Source organism: Thrips palmi, unplaced genomic scaffold, assembly GCF_012932325.1.
Source record: "Thrips palmi isolate BJ-2018 unplaced genomic scaffold, TpBJ-2018v1 HiC_scaffold_17, whole genome shotgun sequence".
NCBI lineage: Eukaryota > Metazoa > Arthropoda > Insecta > Thysanoptera > Thripidae > Thrips > Thrips palmi.
In genome coordinates this window covers 7,723,511-7,740,803 of record NW_023144626.1, presented here as the reverse complement: position 1 = coordinate 7,740,803, position 17,293 = coordinate 7,723,511, and the positions used below count along the sequence as shown (strand labels likewise).

Below are 17,293 nucleotides of genomic sequence, written 5' to 3'. Positions count from 1 at the left end.
CGGGATGGCGCCCTGGGTGGCCCGGCTAGGCCTGGCCATGCGGATGACGCAGCGTCACAGCGCCGCCCCGCGGACGGCCACAGCGAACAGTCCCATGGCTTGACTGGCACTCGCGGAGATTCGCACACGATCAAACAAAAAGTCGCACGTAGAAAAATAAATCTTATCCTAGTATCCTAGTAGAAAAAGTGGTGTTCTGGTCGAGACGATCAGCACTGACAGTCCACTGCCACTCGCGACACACTGGGGGAACGCGGCGTGGACGAAGGCGTGCGGTTGGCGACGGACCGCGCGGCCACCATGTCGCGACCACGGACTAACAGCGCGCACAGCGTGCCGCCCGAGTGGCACCACTCCCCTCGGCCAGGGCCTCGGCGGCCATGGCGGTGCTGCTGCGTTCTGTCCTGCTCCGTCTGCACTCCACTGCTCCGCGCAGCGCCGCGTCTCAACTGGGCGGCGGGTCGCGGCGTCGCGGCGGCCCAGCAAAGCCGACGAGGGACCTGGCACTCCCACTCCTCTGGTACAGAGTCCCGACCGCCCGACCGCCCGACCCCCAAGCTCGAAGCGGGAGGCGGGAGCCAGGCGGGAGGGCCGCGCAGGGACGGGCAGGGCGGCGCAGGGCAGGCCAGGGACGGCAGGTTGGCGCATGCGCACCTCGGCGCCGAGGATCGATAACCCGGCGGCCCAGCGTACATTTCCATGCGGGCTCCCTACCAGCCCTCCCCCACCCCTACCGCCCGCCCCGCCCGCCCCGCCCGCCCCGCCTCCCTCGCCCCGTGCTGCCTCCCCGGCTTCAGCCGGCGCCGACCGTGGACGGTACCCCTGTGGGCACCTCCCCTCCCCCACCCCCGTCTTCGATTTACAAAGGGTGCTGCTGCAGCCCCCCTCCCCCTCGGTCATCCTAGCCCAGGCCCTAGCCCAGGCCCTAGCCCAGGCCCTAGCCCAGGCCTTGCCTGAAGCACTCTCCTCGGCGCCCCACCCCGCCCCGCCCCCCTTCCGGCCCTACGACGCCCCCGCAGCCTCCGCCGGCCCCCAGTCGCCTCCAGCAGCCTCAGCCTCCAGCCTGGCTTGGTTGGCCAGCTCCAGACCCAGACCCAGATCCGCGGGGGGGGCGGGCGGGGCGTGGTGGGGCGCGGCGGGGCGGCCAGTGCGTGTGCCCTCTCCCAGTGCAGCAGTTTCACCTCGTTGATGGATTACGACAATGGTTTCTTGTTATTTCCATTCGCCGAGTTTGTTTTTGTCTCGGATCGTCTGCTGTGATGTATGAGGTGTTCCAGAGGGGCCGAAAGGCATTGAAATGGAAGCCAGGGTTTGACATCTTGCCAACGTTTTATTAGTTTTCTTGCTTTCTCACAAAGAAAGAAGAAATACATATTAGCTAGCGATTTAAATGTCACAGTTGTAATGTACAATTCGGTTATGATATATGTACACTTTTGAGCTGCGCACAATTGCAACTTGAACAAATAGGTACAGGATCACAGTCATCTTTCTTAATTAATGACGCTTTAAGACTTACGCAGACTCACACGCATTCACACGACAGCTCATTTTCTCACTCATTGACACAGTTGCCTAAATTAGGTCTAAATGCTGCCACTAAAACTGCGGGTTGGGCACCATGGCGAGCACCCCAAGTTTCCTTAGCTAAAAAAAACAACACTGAAATACCCCATTAATGTATTGTCTTCGGCCCAATAAAATCAGACTCCGATTGAAGCAGAAACCCAAGTAAAGAGCATATTGGTCCCCGGGACCGGACAGAGCTCCATTTCAAAATTAAAATTTGGAGAGAAGTTACCAGGTGAAGAATCCTTCCTCCCCCTTTAAAAACGAAAACTTACAGAAAAGTGGTCAAGAAACGTGTCTGTCCGGACAGCTACAGTAAATCATAAATTCAGTCACAATTATTATTTCTTAAAAGTCAAGTTAGAGACCCAACACTGAGAACCGCGCGTGCGCTTCGCAGGCGAGCGGGAATCTGGTCGAGAAAGCTTAGAGAGCTCCTCAGTAGCTGCCGAGCCGAGTAACGCAGCAGAACGGGTGGCGACTTGGGGCAGTGCGCGTCTCGCGTTCCTGGACTGTAAGTACTGGGAGGCCTCCTCCGTGGGCCTTTGCTTGTGATGTACCCTACACTGCAACACGTTGCCGAACGAGTCCTGGACGAGTCCTGGGGGCGGCGCGGCACAGCGGCACAGCGCGCTTCGGCGAGATCAGAGGCAGATTGTGTGGCATCCGTACAAAACAGTGTATCTACCGTGGGATCCCCCATGCAGATACGTTGCTCTGTCAGATGACGACTCGGTTGTGCGGCCCGTCGATGGAGGCACCGCGGAGCCGCGGATTGGAGAGTTTGCCTCACTGGGGCGGCAGGCTCCTCAGCGCCCCGCCAAGAGGACCGCGACGGCGACCAGCGCCGCCACCGCCGCCGAACCGCGCGCAGACGCAGCCGCGCTCTCCTCGTCATGGGGGTCGTGTTCATCTCCGGAAGGCCCCGCTACAAGCAACACATCTGTCTCAGGAACCCACCCCCACTCACTGCCACCCTCTCTTTTTTCACTCTTTCGCTCTCTCGCTGTCTCTCTCTCTCGCACCGGAAAAAAGCCACTCTGACTCATGCATCTTGTTCCCCTTTCCCTGTCTCCCCCGCCGATTTCTCCTTCCGCTCATTGAAAGGCCTTTTAAGCACCATTTGACGTACAAGTACCAAAACGAAGAAAAAAACAAAACAACGAAAAAAACATAACAACGTCGAGCTCAGACTGACGACTAAAGTAAGTCATGAAAGCGCGCACCGGGAATGAGAACTTACACAACCCAGAGAATAATTTACATTGAAATCCCCTACATTTCCCCACTAGAAAACATCCATTCGTTAATACTTCGCCCCTCCTCACGGGGGTCGTAACAAAATACTACATAATAAATGGTCACACACACACATGCACGCAAACACTCACTCTCCCTGACACACACAAACACATCCAAACTCTCACCAGGCAAACAATTACGAACACTCACACATGCTCACACACACACACACATACACACACACTTATCACACATCCTCGAACGCAGCCTCGTGGAGCCTTGACCACGGCGTCCTAGACACGTTCTCGACGCAGACCACGGCGAGGTGGGGCGTGGCGGGGCGTCGTCGGGGCTCAGCCAACGCTATCGTCCTGAAAATCAGGTGGACAAGGAGGGGCCGATAAGAGACAGGTGAAGGGCCGAAGGCCGGTGCCCGTGAGGGGCGTGCCGGGGCACATTTTTTGAACCGCCGTTTTAAAAACACAGTCCTCCAACGAGGCCAATCCGGGTGCGTCCAGAGTGAAAGGGGTGGATAGGGGCGAAGAGGAGGAACCCGTCCAACGAGACACCGAATGCATGCGTCAACCACACACCGCCTACAAACTACTCAGTCCAACACGCAAACGCACTAACACCCTCAAAAACACACACACGCACACAAACAACGCACACACACGTAATAACAACCGCCCCTTTAAAAAAACGAAAAGCCACACCCCCAACACACACGCTGTGCAAAACCTCCCACCAAAACAACGAATGCAATAAATAACGGTACAAGACCCATATTGCTACTTCACCGCAGTCAGTCACAACAAATTGCATGCGAAACAAACACGTTTCGTCCCCGGCGAGGGGTGCGAGAAAGAGTGCAAAGAGAAGAAGAGAGGGTGCCACAAAATCCCACAATACACTGAAAAAAAAAGGATCATGATTATGGCGACGGCGTGATACCACACATGTACTACAACGTGTCTCAAATTAGTGGTAAGTAGTCTGGTAGCGGCGAAAAACTAATGGCCATTCAAAGCTCAAACAAATGAATCATACCAGTGAATTGTGATCAAACACTCGAAACGTGCTTCGTCAGCAGAGCGTGCATGGGTGTGATTCAACTGTTACTCTAGGTAAGTGTTAACGTGATTGAGAAAAGGTTAAGGAAAAGAAAAAGGCTCGCGCGGCACACGCTCAAACAGGCGGTACCGTTTTGGCGCCAAACAGCGCGCGGAAGACCGAGGCCAAGCCCGGCATGAAGGAGCGAAATGAGAGGCCGTCTGGAACAGAAGAGGAGAACCTTGTGCCGCTGGGACCACTAAAGCGCAAAAGGTGCAACCAAAGTAGTGCAAAAGATTGACGAAAAATAGTGTACACACGTGAGGTGAAAGTGAGAAAAGAAAAATCTTAAATTACTTTCTAGTTTCTATTCGAGCGCGCTTTCTGTGTGCGATTTCCGAGGCGTCTTGGGCAGCACAAGAGGCACACTGTGAAAAATTGTTGTCTTTTTATTACAAAATTTTGGAAGACATTTTGATTGAAGCTCCTCCAATCATTACTGCATGGCCGTGACAACGATGTTTTAATCAGGTTTGACGACAATTCTTGCAAGGGAAATTAGCCTTGAAATTGTCATCAAGTGACAATCCAAATTTTCACAGTGCAGTAAGCTTGTTGTTTTTGTTTTTTAAACCTTTCTTTGAATTGCTCGCGGTGCCGTAACGCCCCGTCGTGAGTGCGCCCAAGAAGCCTCGTGCTCTGTTCGCGACCCTTGAGGTGGCGAAGGGACCCAGGCAGCACGCGTGGCGTTAGCTTGTTCAATCAAATTTAAACAAAAACATTATATTAATCAACTGGTTTTCTTGCTGTCAAACTACTTATGTTTCTTTATGTACTTTTACTGGTAAGATTCGGCGAAACCTTACTAGATTGAGGAGACTTCAGACGAGAGTAGAGAAGTTGAAACGCCTGATGCGCTTAAGCGTAGTGGCACGCTCAGTACAACGACGGCCACCTACTTGCAAAATTCGTACTGGAAAACAATATTTGAGTGGCAGATCTACGGAGACAGTGCGGATATCCACATGCCGATACTGTACAGTGCACTAGCATGCTTCATTCACTATCTACTGGCGGTATGGGGCGGGAGAGTTGATTTACAATTCGGTGAGGGGAGGCGAGCGATTCGGGGGCACATTAATCAATTAGTCAGTTGATGTTTTAAAAGTAATTACGTTAAAAAAATGGAATGTGGTTGTTTTAGTGAATAACGCCGGGACGCGTTCGTGCAGGGCTCTGGAAGCAGACCACGTCTACGTGTGAAATTTTCATGCTGGACCGAGGTTGCAAGACATGCCGCGGCTAGTTCATCCTGTTGGTGGTCTGCCCCAGAGCCCGACCACGTGCCAGTGGCCCTCCGCCTACCTGCATCCAGGATCAGGTCGTCCACGGAGTCCGGACCACCGCGCGGGGACGGGTCCGCGCCGTACTCCTCGCCGCTGCCGGCCCCCTGCGCCGCGGCCCCCGCCACCGCGGCCCCCGCCACCGCCCCCTCGCCGGGGCCGGGCTTGGGGTCGGCGGCGATGAGAGCGGACAGCACCTTGTCGCGAACCTCCTGCTGCTCCGAGCGGGGCGGTTGGTTCGCCAGCTGCAAATTACCCATAGTGCCTTTGGTCGCCGAGCGGCAGCCGAACCACCAGTATCCAGCGGGCCGGGGGAACGGCGGGTTGGCGACGTCCACCTGCAACGGAAATGGTCGTCAACACACTGGTAAAATTGAGGCGTCGTGGTACGCGTCATTCGTGCATACGACTACTCTTGAAGGATCAACGGTCCCCGAGTCAAACGCAGAGATGATATTCTCCTGCGTATTTAGATAGGCGCCCAACGGATTTCTCTGGTTTTCATATTGTCGTGCACTCACAGCAAAGGCTCTGTCGTTGAAGCGGTAGTACTGGCCGCCCTTGAAGAAGTAGGTGAAGCCGTTGGTGTACTGCAGGGCGGCGTCCAGGTCGTTGGGCAGGCCTTCCCAGTTGGCGATGGGCTTGGGGTAGGTGTTCTTGACCGGGGGCCGCTGAGCGGGGTCGAACCGCCAGAACTTGTCACCTGCGAGAGAAGAGCGACGTGAATATCGGGACAGGCAGCCAGTATGGAACCGGCCTCGGCCGCGCGGGTGTGGTTCGGGTTCAATGTATCGATATTGGATTGGACTCGAGTCCAATTTGCTTCCCGTCATCAGCCGGACGGGATCATACTTACGCTTGAAGAAGTAGATCTTGCCGTTTCCGCTCCAGACGAAGGCGGCGTCCAGGTTGTCGGGGATGCCGGTGAAGCCTTCCGAGATGGGCTTGGGGTAGTTGGGGTCCATCTTCTTGCCGGTGTACCGCCAGTACTGCGACCCCTTGAAGAAGTACGTCTTGCCGTTCTTGACGTACGTGAAGGCGGCGTCGATGTCACCCGGCAGCCCCGGCCAGCTCTTGGAGATGCGCTGTGGGTACCCGGGGGCGATGCTCTCCTCCGTCAGCTTCCAGTAGTGCTGGCCTACAAGGAGAAGCAGGCCGTCAGCGAGGTCAGGCAGGCCGTCAGCGAGGTCGGGCAGTCCTAAGGTGTGCCTCAAACGCCCTCGACTCAAAAACCAAACTGACTATTACATGGCTTGGCGCAAGGAATCCTTTGGTACCAAGTGTTTGCTTTGAGTCCCATCTAACAGAGGTCAAGCCAGGGTTAAATCCGTCTAGATTCTGGCCACACTGTGCGCCAAATCAACACTGCACCAAGTCAACAGTGCACCAAATCAACTGGGCGCCAAGTGGTCGTGGCCACGTACCCTTGAAGGCGAAGGTGGAGCCGTCGGCCGAGTTGAACATGGTGTCCACGGAGGCGCTGGTGCACAGCTCGGCGTCCTCCTCGGAGGGCGGCTCGGTGGTGTGTCGGTTCGAGGTTCCCGCGCTGTCGCTGTCGCGATCCGTGTTCCGGGATTTCCTGCCGTACAGCGCCTGCGACATATCTCACGTCAGACAAGAGAAGCGGTGTTCAGAGGTGGCGCGGGGGCGGATCCAGGGGGTGTGATGGGTGCTTATATTCTGGCGGCTGTGCGAGAGACACAGGGCGTTGAAGCATTGCGCTGAATCGCTCTCCTCGGGCTTACGGTGTATCGGACGATTCGAATTGGCGAGTCCCTCGGGGAGTCCCCATCCCCATCTCGGTGGCGTGCGCGAGGCCAAGGCGAAGCACCGGAGCGTCGCGCTCCACCATGGCGCGCCAGTCCGAAATCCGGGGACTTGTTTTATTTTGGGGTAAGCCAGCGGACACAAGGGACGGGCTGCCGTCGCTCTGTCTCTCTCGCACCGCCAGGGCACGCGCCGCGAGTGCGACAGAGACAGAGCGACGCAACGACTGTGCTGTACCGGCCGTGTACCCTCGCGTGGTGTTCCACTTGGCGTCTAGTCCCAGGCACAGTAGCTTCTAGCCTTCTAGCCGCGGCCAGCAAAGTTTGGAAGGAAGCGGCCCGAAGCTCCCTCGCGCCGCACCGCGCCGCACCGCCGCCTCCCGAGACTCTGGTCGATCGCGACTCCACTCCGGTTGAGTTTAGGCACGGCGCGCCACGACACGCCACGGCACGCCACGGCACGGTGCGGCCAGAGTTCGAGACGGCCACTACAAGCCAGTGATTAGTCTTCCAGTGAGCTCATCTCGAGATTGCTCAGTCAAGCACGGACGCTGCCTATGCACGGCGACCAAGGCGGGCGGACGGACGGACAGTGACGGACGGACAGACGGACGGACGGACAGACACAGGAAAACATTCGCATAGTCCTAGGTTGGTTTGACGGCCAAATTAGCTGGGCGTTGGGGCGTTGGCGGGCCAGCCCTGGGGCCGGCCCCAAAAAAGGGTGGTGGTGGTGGTGGTGGTGGTGGTGGTGGTGGCGGCGGTGGCGGTTTCACCACTCGCGGCCCGGACACTGTTATTGGCTCCCGCTGCCAATTTCCGCGCGTTTCCGCGGGGCTCCGAAACAGAGTCTGTCTCGCTCGCACGCATGGCGCGTCCGTCGTGGGTGCGAGAGAGACAGAGGAACGACGCCCTGCTGTTCCCGGCGGCGAGTCAGGATGCACCGTTGCGGTGGCGATGATGCGGGGAGAGTTTTGGTCTCTCTGTCTCTCTCGCACTCGTGGGGCGTGCCCTGTAGGTGCGAGGGAGACAGAGAGACGAAAACGACTCGCAGAATCGGTCTGCAGCACGTCTTGCCCGCCCGTCCACCCTCTATTGGCTTATCGGCCCCTTTCCCGCCGGTGTCCAGCCAATGTCCGCCACACTGTTGAGTCCATGCCTCGGCCCTCACCTGGATGCCCTCGATGTCGTCCGAGTCGAGCGACAGGCTGGGCTCGTAGCCGCGGTAGAAGGGCGCCATGAGCGCGTCCCGGACGTCCGAGTGGGACAGCCCCAGGGAGTGGCCGAACTCGTGCGCCGCCACCTGCTTCAGGTTGGTGCCTGCAATGTAAACAGAAGCCATGACGGTCCGTGCCTTCGCACAGTGGATTTGCCGGAAGACCGGTGGAGGCGGCCAAAACTCGTCTTACCGGTGAACGAGTTGATGGTCCAGCGCTCCGAGTCGTCGAAGTGCGCGTCGCCGCCGTAGACGGGGAAGTAGGCGTGCGCCAGGGTGCCGCCGGGGCCGTCGAAGGGGTCGCCGTCGCCGTGCTCGCCGCGCTCGAACCGGATCTCGATGTGCACCGAGCCGCTCGACTTGGGCGTGAACGTCAAGTCCGTGTACTCGGACCACAGGCTGAAGGCCTGCTTGATCTCCTCGTCGACGTCGCGCTTGCGCAGCCGGGAGGGGTACTTGGAGATCTTGTAGGTGAGGTTCTTGACGCGCCAGCGGCTGCCTGTGGAGCAGAGGCTGTTATTCGCAGGAAGGGGCACTTGGAGATCTTGTAGGTGAGGTTCTCGACGCGCCAGCGGCTGCCTGTGAAGCAGACACTGTTATTCGCAGAACGGGGCAAACAAGCGACGCAGTTGGCGGCGTTGTGGCGGCGGCGAGTGCCAGCGAGGACGATCCCCTCGGCGATAAATTTCAAATGGAAGGATATTGTTCGGCCGCTTGTCTCCGCCCCGCTTCGCCCCGAGCTGGCCGCCGTAAAGCACAGGGATTCGAAGCGGGCCGGGCCCGGCCGGCGGGGCGCTGTGCGGCGCTGTGCATGAGGCGGGGCAGCGGGGCCGCCCGCGCCCTCGTCCAGCGGACAATGATACTCTACTTTGTTGGTTGCAATGCAATCCGTCTGGCTGGACCAACATCGCCGAGATGCAGGCGAAGGGAGCAGGCGCCTCTGGCCCACTGTGGGTCGCACAGCCAGCCCAGCGGGAGCGCCTGACCACGCGAGGGTAGGCAGACCCGCCACGCAGGGCAGGCCACCGAGCGGCCTACCCTTTGCATTTTTATTTTCATCTTGAAGGTAAGAGGCCAAACCACAATCGTGCGCCATTTCGGGCTCGGCAATTGCCATGATATTGCTACGCGCTGCTCGACGAGGGGGGTAAAAGAAACGTAGCGACCCTTCATTTTAAAAGAACACAACTCTATAGATCCTGAATATTCCCGGGATTTTCGTAAAATTTGTGAAATTGCTCGTTTGAAAAAATGTTTAGTACTGTTGGCGATGGAGTTTTCCCCCTCCGGCCTCTCAGTCTTAACGAACGCGCCTTCGCTCGACGTTTATTTTGTTTTATTTTCATTTCTCTCAGCTGCAAAAACAACCCCCTCCCGCTTTCATCTTTTGTCCACAGTTTTCTCGATTTTCGTTTGCTGGCGTTTCGCGTGCGGACAAGCGAGGCGCGTTGCCGGTGGTAAACCTCGTCGCCGCCGAACCGCCCGGCGACGTCGCTCCTCGATGCCTCCCTCCATGCACTGCCACACAGTGGGCCAGAAGACCAGCGGAGGCGGCCAAACCTCTAGACGCGTTTTGAGCTCCAGAGCCGCTGAATGGGACTCGAACCGAACGTGTCACCGACCAATTAATTCCTCGTTCGGAGAGCAATCCATTGGTTGGGTCACACGTTTGGTTCGAGTCCCATTTAGCGACTCAGGAGCTCAAAACACGTCTGCGATTTTGACCGCCTCCACCGGTCTTCTGGCCCACTGTGTACCGGCCATCACTCCCAATTTCCTACTGAGAAATGCCGTGCAGTCCTAATACTGAGCTGATTATCAGTACTTTACGACACAAATCTGTCATAATGCAGTGTCACCGCTCAAACTGGCCTCGCGCGCGGACGAGGTTCCGCGAGTCGCCGCGAGATGGCGCTGCGCGCGCCGAGCCGCCGCACGCTCGCGGTGGCGACCTAGGTTAGCGCAGTAACTAGTTTGTAAGCAAGTTTCCTCTTTCCGAGACGGTGACTCTTCTCCACAAAATGGTATCTTCACTTTGGATCAATGAATGTAAGCTCTCTGATCGTATCACGATGAAGACCCACAGCATGACGTTGCGCACACCATACACTGGCACGAGCGCGCAGCTCTGGCACGCGCGTGACAAGACAGTGTGCATACTGCAGGCACGCGAGCAGTGCGTCGCGGAGAGCGTCTCCTCGCTGACGGCGTGCACGGCGTGCACGGCGTGGACCCGGACTAGGAAACGGCGGCGGACGAAATATTGGCGCGTTGCCGACGCGTGCGCAGCCTTGGACGTGACCGGCCGACGCTTCCTCCAAACTCGGCCTGCAGACGGATTCCGAGAGCCGCTTTCGTCGCTCTGCCTCTCTCGCAGCCGTACGGGCCGTCCCATGGGTGCGACAGAGGCAGGGCGACGAACACGACTCGGAATCGGTCTGCTGGGAGGGACGCACGCAGGACGGGTCGACGGACCGCCCGCATTTTTAACAATTCATTCAACCCGCCTGCCAAACAACTTTGCGGCCAGCACGTCGCGAGTCAACTAAATTTCGATCGCCTTGTCGTCAGGTGCACTGGAAGCGGCATTTTCCCATTCGTTTATCCAATGGCACTTTGAGGCGCGTGGCACCGCCGCCGCCGCAGCCAGTGGGGTGATTCCGAGCAATGCTTTCGTCGCTCTGTCTCTCTCGCACTCGCGGGGCGTTAGGTAGAGGTGCGAGAGAGACAGAGCGACGGTGCGGAATCAGTCTGCTGGCCGGGGGCGGATTAGAGCCGTGAGACTCGCTCCCCGGCCCTCGTGGGGGGCGGCGGGGGCGGCGGGGGCCGAGCCGACCATTATGCTGCTTAGCGAGAACATTAGCAATCGCAGTGGAGACTCGTCGCGACGAGGACGAGTCGGCAAGCCGAGGCAGAGGTTTAACAGTGCAAGTGACAAACAGTGAGTAACTTACATGGGCCCAAACTGTCCAAAGAACACGAAACACTCACAAAGCAGTCGAAGAAAGTCAAAATTACGTCAAACTTGGTCGAAATTTCGACTACAATGTGACGTCAGCGGTGAGCGTTTCGTGTTCTTGGGGTACTACACAGTGTAGGTTGTGAGGCTGGCTTACCTTGGAGGGCGTAGCGCTTGCTGCGGTGGTCCGAGGCGACGCCGACCTTGTCCTTGACACCACACCGGGGGATGCTCATCATACGCAGCGTCTGCGTGTCCAGGTTGCCTGTCGACCGAAAGCATCAAGGTGTTACAAGCGGCACCACAGTGGGCCAGAAGACCGGTGGAGGCGGCCAAAATTCTAGACGCGTTTTGCGCTCTAGTGTCGCTTAGTTCGACTCGAACCGAACGTGTGACCCCACCAATAGATTGCTCTCCGAACGAGGAATCCATTGGTGGGGTCACAAGCCCAGTTCAGCGTCTAGAGTTTTGGCCGCCTCCGCCGGTCTTCTGGCCTTCTGTGCGCCACTGCAAAACACTGCAAAGCACTGCAAAACGACAGCTAAACTTGAGTCCGATTGCTTTCGGATCCTGTACACTACGCTGTAAGGCGCGGCGTCACGCTTCGCGCGCTTCGCGCTCCGCACGCGGCGTCGTGCGGCCGGGCCGTGCCGTGACGGCCAGCCCGGCCAGCCCGCGCGGTGATTCGTCGCTCTGTCTCTCTCGCACCGACGCGGGACGCCCCACGAGTGCGACAGAGAGAGACACGACGGCGATTCCGCAGCGCTAGCGCCGTCATCTACTCTAATTGCCGGTTTGTTTTCCGCGAATGGATGCGTTTTCGGTTCATTGGTTCCGCCCCGCCCCGCCCCGCCCCGCCGCCGTTCGCGGGATCGTGATTAACCCGCCTATCGCCGCCGGCTGACTTGACTGCCGATCATTCCCATTCTCATTTCGGCTGCTGGGCTTCCTCGAACGACGCCGTCACACCGTCGATACTCCGCGCGCAAGGTCCGCAACCGCAGTTAGCGCAGCTCGCATTGTCGTCGGGGCACACGCACGGAGTATCGCCGCAGGGGTCAGACATAGATAAAGTCCTCCGCCTCCAACCCACAAGAAAACCGGCTAGCAATGCGCTACTTCGCGCGCGAGAGACTCTGCGTGTTAACCTTCTGGAGCGGCGACTCGGTGCGCGGGGTATCGACGGGCCGGTCGCGTGTTACAGTGAGTGTTACAATAGGGCGCATCCGGCCGGAAGGTGAGCCGCGTCCGCCACTGCAAAAACGCGCACCCTTGAACCGGGTCGTAACCCTGACTGCCCTTGGGGCCCTGCGCCTCTGTGTGTGTGTGTGTGAACGTGTGTGTGAGCCGGAGTGTGTGATTCCCACTGTGAGCGTGAGTCTGACTGAGTATGAACTATGCACCGCGCGGGTATTGCCCCCTCCCTCCTTTTCCGAGATGCATCCTTATCGCGAGGAATCAACGAAAGTGACATCATCGCGTCACACGGAGCCGAGCCGGCGCACAATACAGTCGTATTTTGTTTGAAAATGATGCCGCGTCGCTTCACTCGACGGAATTCCATAGAGTGACTTCATGGCCTTCGTTTGAACGCGCTCCTCCACCACGCAGCAGCCGTTTACGAACCGGGCGAGAATTATCAGCAGTGCCGTAGACAGTGAGACTGAGTCGTCAGAGCCCACGACGTCCACGACGTCCAGGGGAGTGCTGCTCGCTGCTGGCTCGCTGGCGACGTCTTGTCCGAGTGGACGCCGTCACGCGAGGCGACACGCACGCCGAGGGACTGGATGGGCACGGCCAGGGCACGGCCAAGGCACGGCCGGCAGCAGACTCCTTCCGAGAGGCCGTTTCATCGCTGTCCTTCTCGCACTCATGGGACTTCCCGTAGCGGCGCGAGAGAGACAGAGCGACGAAAACGACTCTCGGAGTCTGCCCGCAGCTAATGACGTGGCGAGGGCCCGAGGGGCGCGGACACCGCGTGGACTCCAAGTGGACACGCGAGCGTTGTGGCCGGAGCCCATAGTGATCCAGGATGGCCATTCAGACGGACGCGACTTATCGAGACGCGTTTAGAACAATGGTTTTCAAATGGGACCAAATGGGACTATAATCACCAAAAAAGCCACAGTGTGAGGAAGCAGCAGCCTGGCAGAGGGCATGGACACCGCGCATGCTGCCTCCGTCGCGAGGGTGCAAGACTGTGACCTCTGGATTGGACGCGACGCGTCATCGCCGTCGAAAAAAAAAAGCAGTGGAAACAACGGGGAGGGCCGGAAAAGGAGTCAGGGAGCGCGAAGAGCCGGAAAAAAGGGCAAAACAAACGAAACGGAGCCGCCTTTCCACTTTCTGAAAGAGAGAGGCCGCAGCGCGCAGCGGGCGGGAATTATGCCCGACAAAAAAGCGACGGTGACAAGGCGCGCGGGCCACGCCGTCTTCGGCGGACGTCATCGCCGTGGTCGCGTGCCGCGGGTCCGACCGACACACTCACCGGTGATGTTGAGCCCGACGAACGACTGGAACTCGGAGATGGCCTTAGAGACGGACTCCTCCGACATGAGGTGGCTCATGGCAGGGTTCTTCACTGAGGGGCTCAGGTAGCCGTACTGCGACAGGTAGATCTGCAACCAGACAACGGCGAGGCGGTCAGTACAGGTTGATGTCGTGACGTGATACTCACGCCTGGACCGCTAATTTCCGGCTGGCCAACAGTTTTTGGCGTGTCCTCTCCGGCCGGGCGGGCTGGGTCATCTGGGACCCCATCTCCATGCAACAATGGCTTGATGGCCCGTACCGGACCCGTACCGGACCCGTACCGGACACGGCCCAGCCCTTCTGCGGCGGAACTGTTCGCCTTGATTCGACTATATGTACGTCCCTCGCAGCAGCAGGGCTGGGATTAGACAAAGGGCCGGAGGGGGAAGGGGTTGAGCCCCGGCGAGGGAGGCGAGGGCAGGCCTGGGGCAGGCGGCCAGCCTCATTGTCACCGCCAACAGGTTGCATTGGTAAACGTGTGCACCACACCAGCCCAGCCCCCTCCCACTTGACTACCCAATCGCCCAGGGCAGCCCGGGGCAGGCCAGGGCAGTCCGGTGCAAAGAGGGAGCACAATAAACACGTGGAGCCTTTTGGAAAACGGCGCCGGGTCCGACGCCACGTGTGGGGCCCTGGTCCTGCCCGGGGTGCCCCCAGGCCGTGGCGGGGCATGGCGGGGCATGGCGGGGCATGGCGAGGCATGGCGGGGCATGGCGGGGCATGGCGGGGCATGGCGGGGCACAGCGGGGACGTGCTCGGCCACTTGACTGCCTCCGTGTCTATCGACCCGCGGCCCGGGACACAGGCCGGGACGAGCGATATCGCGCAGTGTGCCTTTCTCTCTTTCCTGCCGTGATGAGCCTTTTGTCCCGAGGCTGGCTGCCTGGCTGGCTGCCTGGCTGGCTGCCTGGCAGGGTGCAGGCTTTTTCGAAAGCCCCCTCGTCGCGCTGTCTCTCCCGCACTCGCGGAGCGGCCCGCACGGGTGCGAGGGAGGAGGCGCCGTTTCGGAAGGCGCCTGCACACTGATTCCGAGAGTCGTTTTCGTCGCTCTGTCTCTCTCGCACCCGTACGGGACGCCCCATGAGTGCGAGAGAGACAGAGCGACGAAAACGACTCTCGGAATCAGTCCGCAGCTGGCGGCGCAGCCATGGCGCAGCCTGGGGAGTGAGGACGTCTCGCCGCCAAGTAGCGCCTAGGGACGGGCGATTTCCAAATTTTAGTATCGCGATTGCGATTTCTCATATATCGCGATTTCATGCGATTAATCGCAAAATCGCAAGAATCGCAAAAATCGCAAAAATCGCAAGAATCGCAAGAATCGCAAAATCGCAAAAATCGCAAACAAACGCAACAATACTCATATACCACCCCTTTATGGCACATATTTTTAAAAAGTGCAAAAACAAATTCCTGAGTGGTCAAATGGCAGACTAGTGGCACCGACCACACGCGCAAACCTCGTTCGGTGCAGTGGTCGCGAAATCCATGCACGGTGCGATTTTTGCGATTTAGCGATTTTTGCGATTTTGCGATTTTGCGATTAATCGCCGAGGTTCAAAACCGAAATCGAAAACGCATTTTTTGAAAAAATCGCATCGCACCTGCGATTAATCGCAAAATCGCCGTCCTAGTAGCGCCCCTGCGCCCTGGCCGCCCTGGCCCTGGCCGCCCTGGCCGCCCTGGCCGCCCTGGCCCTGGCGCTGCAGGCCAGGAGTTCGTTGCCTCGCGCGTGGGCGGCGGGGCCCGGACGGGTCGGTCCAGGACGGTCCTCGCCGGACACGGCACAGCCCGCGTGGCGTGCAGGTGCCGGCCCGGACCGCGGCGCGCCATGGCGGTGGCGGCGCCGCGTGCGGGGCCCTCTGCGGGCCGTGGCCTTGGCGAGGGCACGCGGCGGCAGCGACAGAGGCAGCGACAGAGGCAGCGACAGCGGCGCCATTTTCTGGACAAAAGCTGCTGCCGACCGCCTGCAGCAGCTCAGCGCAGCAGTCTCATCCGGACCACCTGATGCATGTGAGCCAACCTCTAAACCAGCGGTTCTCAACCTTAGGGTCGCGACCCCAAGTGGGGTCGCGAAAAAATTTTAAGGGGTCGTGGCGAGGTAGCTGGGGTCGTGTTTTGGGCCGATTTTAAGCAGCCACTGCGTCTGATCCGAGGCGGGCATTTTGCTCCCTCAACCGGCAATTGGTCTTTGAACCTTCTTTTAGCATGCCTTTGTTACGGAGTGTGATTATCAGTCTTAGTTTGGGAGCAGCATTGTCTCAAAGCTTACCAAAACGGTCAGAAATGTCTTTGAAAAATCGTGTTTTGGGCCGATTTTAAGCAGCCACTGCGTCTGATCCGAGGCGGTATTTCGTCCTCCTTCAACAGGCAATTGGTCTTTGGACCTTCTTTTAGCATGCCTTTGTTACGGAGTGTGATTATCGGTCTTAGTTTGGGAGCAGTATTGTCTCAAAGTTGGCCAAAACGCTCAGAAATGTCTATGAAAAATCGTTGTGCCTGTTTTGGTCAACTTTGAGACAATACTGCTCCCAAACTAAAACTGATAATCGCATTCCGTAACAGAGGCATGCTAAAGGAAGGTCCAAAGACCAATTGCCCGTTGAGGGAGCAAAATGCCCGCCTTGGATCAGACGCAGTGGCTGCTTAAAATCGACCCAAAACATGATTTTTTAAAGACATTTCTGAGCGTTTTGGCCAACTTTGAGACAATACTGCTCCCAAACTAAGACTGATAATCGCACTCCGTAACAGAGGCATGCTAAAGGAAGGTCCAAAGACCAATTGCCCGTTGAGGGAGCAAAATGCCCGCCTCGGATCAGACGCAGTGGCTGCTTAAAATCGACCCAAAACATGATTTTTTTAAAGACATTTCTGAGCGTTTTGGCCAACTTTGAGACAATACTGCTCCCAAACTAAGACTGATAATCGCACTCCGTAACAGAGGCATGCTAAAGGAGGGTCCAAAGACCAATGCCCGTTGAGGGAGCAAAATGCCCGCCTCGGATCAGACGCAGTGGCTGCTTAAATCGACCCAAACATGATTTTTTAAAGACATTCTGAGCGTTTTTGGCAAAACTTTGCTACTGCTCCCAAACTAAGACGCATCGCACCCCGGGTAACAGATGCATGTAGGGCCAAAACCAATCCCGTTGAGGGAGCAAAGGCCCGCCTCGACAAGGTGGTGCTTAAACGACCAAAACATGGTTTTTTAAAGCATTTCTGGGCGTTTTGGCTAACTTTGAGACAATACTGCTCCCAAACTAAGCGGGATAATCGCCCCCCGTAACAGAGGCATGCTAAAGGAAGTTCTTTAGACCAATTGTCCGGAGTGTGAAATGCCCGCCTTAGTTCAGCAGCATGTCTCAAAGCTTACCAAAACGGTCCAGAAATGTCTTTTGAAAAATCGTGTTTTGGGCCGATTTTAAGCAGCCACTGCGTCTGATCCGAAGCGGTAATTCGTCCTCCTTCAACAGGCAATGGTCTTTGGAACGTCCTTTAGCATGCCTTTGTTACGGAGTGTGATTATCGGTCTTAGTTGGGAGCAGTATTGTCTCAAAGTTGCCCAAAACGCTCAGAATGTCTATGAAAAATCGTTGTGCCTGTTTTGGTCAAC

The 17,293-nt window shown here is 57.8% G+C and overlaps 1 protein-coding gene across 3 annotated transcripts in view; it reads right to left on the bottom strand.

Annotated features, from left to right (window-relative positions):
• Positions 1-1,310: 1,310 nt before the first annotated feature.
• The window catches only part of LOC117643377 (matrix metalloproteinase-16), a 36,344-nt gene continuing 20,361 nt past the window's right edge, over positions 1,311-17,293 (bottom strand). The window contains exons 2-10 of one of the 3 annotated variants that reach the window (XM_034382223.1): positions 13,637-13,766; positions 11,306-11,413; positions 8,383-8,688; positions 8,145-8,293; positions 6,632-6,800; positions 6,064-6,345; positions 5,729-5,910; positions 5,230-5,545; positions 1,311-2,497 (exon numbers count right to left, since the gene is read on the bottom strand). In XM_034382223.1, coding sequence (XP_034238114.1) covers positions 2,379-2,497; positions 5,230-5,545; positions 5,729-5,910; positions 6,064-6,345; positions 6,632-6,800; positions 8,145-8,293; positions 8,383-8,688; positions 11,306-11,413; positions 13,637-13,766 — 1,761 coding nt within the window. In that variant the 3' untranslated portion in view covers positions 1,311-2,378. Of the gene's footprint in view, positions 2,498-2,567; positions 3,183-5,229; positions 5,546-5,728; positions 5,911-6,063; positions 6,346-6,631; positions 6,801-8,144; positions 8,294-8,382; positions 8,689-11,305; positions 11,414-13,636; positions 13,767-17,293 lie in introns of those variants that run through there. The other 2 variants (XM_034382224.1, XM_034382225.1) reach the window with 2 other exon arrangements.